Source organism: Centropristis striata, chromosome 7 (genome assembly GCF_030273125.1).
Source record: "Centropristis striata isolate RG_2023a ecotype Rhode Island chromosome 7, C.striata_1.0, whole genome shotgun sequence".
In the NCBI taxonomy this organism is placed as follows: Eukaryota; Metazoa; Chordata; class Actinopteri; order Perciformes; family Serranidae; genus Centropristis; species Centropristis striata.
This window is the reverse complement of record NC_081523.1, coordinates 41,158,167-41,163,658: the sequence shown is the minus strand read 5'-3', so window position 1 is coordinate 41,163,658 and position 5,492 is coordinate 41,158,167. Positions and strand designations below refer to the sequence as shown.

Genomic DNA, 5,492 nt, shown 5'->3' with positions numbered 1-5,492 from the left:
CAGACGAACTCGTCACAAAACGATCAGCTTCAAGTCAAAACTGACACAAACACGAAGTCTGTTCAAGTCCGTCAGAAACAATGTTCACAGATTCATTCAGAGGCACCTCCTTCTCCCAGAAGCCCTCAGAGGAGGAGGTACCAGCAGGAGCCGGAGGAGGAGGAGAAGGAGAAGGAGGAGGAGGAGGAGGAGGAAGATAAGGGGGGAGGAAGATAAGGGGGAGGAGGAGGAGGAGAAGAATAGAGGAAGAGGAGGATGACAACGACGAGAGGAGGAAGATAACAGAGAAGGAGGAAGGGAGGAGGAAGAGCAAAAGGAGGAGAAGGAGGAGGTCGACAATGAGAGGAGGAGGAGCAGGAGGAAGATAAGAGAGGAGGAGGAGTGGAAGTAGGAGGAGAGAAGGAGGGGAGGAGAAGGAGGAGGATGACGATGAGAGGAGGAGGAGCAGGAGGAAGATAACAGAGGAGGAGGAGTGGAAGTAGGAGGAGGGGAGGAGGAAGAGGGGGGAATGGAGTGGAGGACAGAAAGAAGGAGGAGGAGGAGGAAGAGAGTATGGTGGAAAGAAAGGAGAAATGGAACAAGAGGAGAGGATGAGGAGGAAATTAAGGAATGAGAGAGGAGGAGGAGGAGGAGAGTCCGTTAGAAACAATGTTCACAGATGCGTCCAGCTGCACCTCCCAGAAGCCCTCAGTGTGGTGGTACGACGCCGCCTCCGCCCCGCTGGCGCCTCCTCCTCCTCCTCCTCCTCCGCCCCGCCGGGCGGCGGCTACACGTCTGTGCTGACGCTGTGGGTGACCACCTCCCTCATGGTGACGGAGCGGATGAGGTTGAGCTTGTGGTAGAAGCTGGCCAGGTCCAGCGGCAGCTCCAGGTCCTGCTGCTGCACAGTCCTGTAGCTGACCCTGCGCCCGCCGCTGCACAGCCTCTCGGGGTGCTGCAGGTAGAAGGGCAGCGAGCAGCGGGCGCAGGACGGGCAGAAGGCATGTGAGCGCTGGCACCTGCGCGGCGGCGGCGGCGTCGGGGAGTAGCAGCTGGCGGGCCCGTTGGCCTCGGTGAGGAAGGTGGGCGGGTAGTCCTCCGGCTCCTCCTGGGGGAAGTAGTGCTCCGGCGTGGGAGGCGACGGGGGAGCGGACAGAGCCAGCGGCCGGGACGGAGACATGGTGGCGAGCTCCGGTTGGTCCTCGTCCCCCTTCTCAGACTCCTCCCTCTTACAGCAGTAGTACTGCAGCGTTCAGAAACAGGAAACAGCTACAGGTCACGTTAGGACGCTTAGTCACCCTCTCAACCCCACTGGGAGGTTAGGTGTTTTGTCTTTTTTTTATTGAAAGCAATTTTACAGTCATCAACATATTAGTGTCATGTGAAAATGAAGACTTCCATTCTTTCATTTTTCTTTCTATCCCTCCCACAATCCCATCCCACACGAAAAATTATTTTTTTAAATTTAAATCCACAATTGGCTTATGAACAGTTCAGAATACATACAACAGATCAAACTAGAACATTTCCTCTGGGGGAAATTCTGAAAGGGCCACGGGGGCTACTGCCGGTGTGTGTACACTATGATGAGATTCTTCAGAGATTTCAAACAATTAATACTAGTAATGTTATGATACTATATAATATACAAGGAGCACACCTACAACAAACATTCCTCTTCAAGTATTTATTTATACAGCAACCTATGCCCTTTAACCTCAAAATGTGTGTGTGTGTGTATGTGTGTGAAACATGTGTATCTGGAGGAGTGTGCATGCTTACGCACGCATTTGTGTGTGTGTGTGTGTGTGTAACGAAAACCGCATAGTTACCTGTGTGTGTGTGTGCTAATGCACATGTGTGTGTATATTTGTAACTGTAATCACAGCAAAGATCAAAGGCAATCAACAGAATTAACTGCAACCAACTGCCAATGTTCCGACAGACTGGAATTTCTGGCCTTGATCAGAAAGCATTTTTGGCAAAACCATAATACCTATCATTGATCCGACTTCACTTTGAGCGTCCTGAGTTCTTCCTGAACGTCTACATATGATTTTTTTTAAGAAAAATGAAAAAATAGCTTTGTTAGAGCGATCTAAAAAAACTGTTCCACCTCCTTTTTTGAAATGTTCCTGCGTTTTTAATATGGGATCCAATGAGGCTGTTGGTGGTGTTGGTGGATCATCTGTGCGTCCTACGCCCAAACTATAACTCTGACAGCTTTACCAGAGGATTGTGAGGGAGAAGACAAATTTTCCTACATTTCTATGTATAAATTATTTCTGTAGAATGGAATTTGCGGCCTGGAGCGCAGTTTTAAAATGTATTTTTTGACAGTTTTTTCTCTCCCTCTACACTGTGGCGATGATGTCACACACTGTGACACGAACATTCCGTGCAATACACACCCATTATAATCTCAGAATTTCTCCAAAAATGATCATGGTCATTGAACAGGGATTGATAAAAAACTATATGACCTATCGAAACGTGGATTAATACACCGATACACAAGACTTATGTCAACTGTTTAAAGTTTAAATGGAGTCTCTAGGTAAAATTACGAGACGTTTAGATTTTAGAGGTAAAAGTCAGCATGGGGGCACCAAACAAGGCCAAGAGAGGCTCAGGAGAGATAGTCCCCACTGTGAGATTTAAAGGGAATGTTTTCTTTTCTTTTTTAAATCACAAAAAATACATTTATCTTGACCAGCAACTGTGGAAACAGAAGTTAATGAAAAAAATCTTGAAATAAATGCTTCAAATCTAAGCTTTAAAATGAATCAGTATCACTTTATTCTACATGTGTCATTTAAAATGAAGCGTTTCATGAAAATCAGGCAAACTGTACTTTGCATAAGTAAAAATGTGCAAAAAGTCAGTAAGAGCAGAAAATACTCAGTTTGCTTTTGTACATTTGATTCACAAATATGTTGAAAATTAACATTTCTGAACTGTTGCAACACATTTTCTTTTGGTAAGGTTAGGTAAACATGGCTTGCTAGTTTGAATGAGAAGTTCCTGCATACTGTGTCTTTAACATCTTAATGTTAGCGTTTAGCTCGAAGCCTCGCTGTGCCTCAGTAAGTTCTAGCTTCAAACTCCTTGAGGCCAGTGTTTGTTTGATGATGATCGTAAGTAAAACCAGAGATAAGGTCAAATATATTTAGTATAAAAATATATAGAACTAACGTAACTGTGTCCCAAATCGGACACCATTCATGTCACATTAACTACTAATATAAATTATCATGTTAAGCTTCCAATTAATTAAATGGTGTGAAACTAAAGTCTAACTTCTTATCTTTCAAACTGTATATTATTTTAACCGTGTATGTTAGCCAAAGTCAGCTAAAGGACGCTAACGGCGGTGAATTAGCTGTGAGCTAACTGTAACCCAAACCGGACACTTGGATCTCACTGTTTTCAACCTTCGTTATCAACACACCCGGACCGTACTTCTGTCCTTCACAATAAAATACAGTAGGCCTACAGAAAAAATAAAGACGTAGCTACTTTTAAGATTTTAAGATTCTTACTGCGTTCTTACTGCTTTCTCTCATCAGTTACTTTCATATTGTAATTAGACATGTGAATCTCCATGTACATGAATTAAATTTCACACGTAGAGTGTGAAATATGTATCAATCAATTATAGCTACACTGGTGGTGGCGATCTTATTCCAAATGGCTGTGAAAACACCGTAAAATGCGACATTGCAGATGTGTCTGATTTGAGATACAGGATACATTCTATAGATGTTCTCCTCCTTTTACATTTTACAGTCTTCACTGAGCATGATTGTTATAAGTTTACATCTTTTCCTATAAGTGGAAAGAAAAAGATTCAAACCGACAAACTGACAAAATACAGAGTCGTGTTAGTTTGATCAGACGTGTAGAGAGTAAAACAGTCGTACCTGTAACCTACATAAACACAGAACGCCCACGATGGTCAGTAGGATCACTGTGGCCAGAATTCCTCCTGCGATCACCACGGTGCCGGCTGACATTCGAAATCCTCTCCATCAACAGCCTGCAGGAGGAGGAGGAGGAGCAGGAGGAGGAGGAAGATAAGAGAGGGGAGGAGGACAGAGGAAAAGAAGGAGGACGAGAGGAGGAGGAGCAGGAAGAAGAGGACAAGAAAAGGGGAGGAGGAGGAGGAGAGAGGAGGAAGAGGAGGAGGAGGACAGAAAGGAGGAAATGAGAGAGGAGGTGGAAAGAAAGGAAAATGAGAGGAGGTGGAAAGAAAGGAAAATGAGAGAGGAGGTGGAAAGAAAGGAAAATGAGAGAGGAGGTGGAAAGAAAGGAGAAAGATAAGATATGAGGAGTGATAACAGGGGAAATGGAACAAGAGAGGAAGAGGAGGAAGAGGAGGAAGAGGGAAAATAAAGGAGGTAGTGAAGATTGAAGGTGAGAGAGAGAGGAGAGGAGAAATAATATGGAAAAGAGAGATGAGAGAAGGAGGTGGGAGGAGATGGTGACAGACGGATAAGAGGAAGAAAAAAAAGGATAGATGGGAGAAAGAAGGCAGATATAATATAATAGGAGGTGTTGTAAAGATATAAAAACAAAAAAGTAAGAGGAGGTGATGATGATGGAGAGAAGAGGAGAAAAGAGGAGAGCAGAGAGGAAATGATGTTGCTGTAAAGTTTTATGAGTTATTTTTCTGCCAGCAGCCATTAATGAAGCGTCCTGCTGATGGATTTTTATCTTTTTATCTGTTAAATTGAGCCGAGTCAGCGAGAGGAGGCTCAGTCAGCTAGTATTAATCATCTGTTAGCTTAGCTTAGCACAAAGACTGGAAACCAATGGGAACAGCTAGCCTGGATCTACGCAGAAAGTTCTGATCAGTTTCAGAACTGAAGAAGTAGAAAAAAGTGTCAAAATGAGTCACAATACGACGTCTATTTGAGTCCTGAAACAGTTCAGTTCATTCATTAAAATTCAAGTAATGGCATTGTTGGCCAAACCGTAGAAATAGTTTTTTTAGAGAGATCAGAAGAAACTGGTACCTCTGCTTTCCTCCAGAAATGTTCCCGCCTTTTTTCAAATGGCGGTCAATGAGGCTGTTGGTGGTGTTGGTGGATCATCTGTGCGTCCTACGCCCAAACTATAACTCTGACAGCTTTACCAGAGGATTGTGAGTGAGAAGACTAATTTCTAGTTTCTATGTATAAATTATTTCTGTAGAGTGGCATCTGCGGCCTCGAGCGCAGTTTCCAAATTTATATTTTGACAATTTTTTTCTCTCTTGCACACTCTAGCGATGATGTCATCCACTCTAGGTAACGTTGGGGGGATTTTTTTGGCGTGTTTTTGCCGAAAAATTTGAAAACTGTTAGCTGAAACCCTTAGAAAAGTCATAGCACACTTGTCATGGCCGAGCCGGTTGATTTGATTACTTTTTGGTGTCTGTGCGACCAAAACTCTGGAAGGAGTAGTCGAATGAAAAAAACACGGAAGAATAATAGGAAGAAGCCCCGTGGATAGTATATAGTGTGATCTTT

At 43.8% G+C, this 5,492-nt stretch overlaps 1 protein-coding gene across 1 annotated transcript; it reads right to left on the bottom strand.

Annotated features, from left to right (window-relative positions):
- Positions 1 to 538: 538 nt before the first annotated feature.
- LOC131975226 (protein FAM163B) lies at positions 539 to 4,092 on the bottom strand. Its single transcript, XM_059337830.1, has 2 exons — positions 3,903 to 4,092; positions 539 to 1,222 (listed from the first exon to the last, which is right to left on the bottom strand). The coding sequence occupies exons 1-2, from the start codon at positions 3,993 to 3,995 to the stop codon at positions 767 to 769; spliced, it is 549 nt and encodes a 182-aa protein (XP_059193813.1). The 5' UTR covers positions 3,996 to 4,092; the 3' UTR covers positions 539 to 766.
- Positions 4,093 to 5,492: the final 1,400 nt, after the last annotated feature.

What these genes read in the sequence shown, in the direction of transcription:
- LOC131975226 (XM_059337830.1), bottom strand. Translation starts at nt 3,995, where the DNA reads ATGTCAGCCGGCACCGTGGTGATCGCAGGAGGAATTCTGGCCACAGTG. An exon ending in TGTGTTTATGTAGGTTACAG is followed by an intron (nt 1,223 to 3,902) that starts GTACGACTGTTT and finishes TGAACGCTGCAG; the next exon opens with TACTACTGCTGTAAGAGGGA.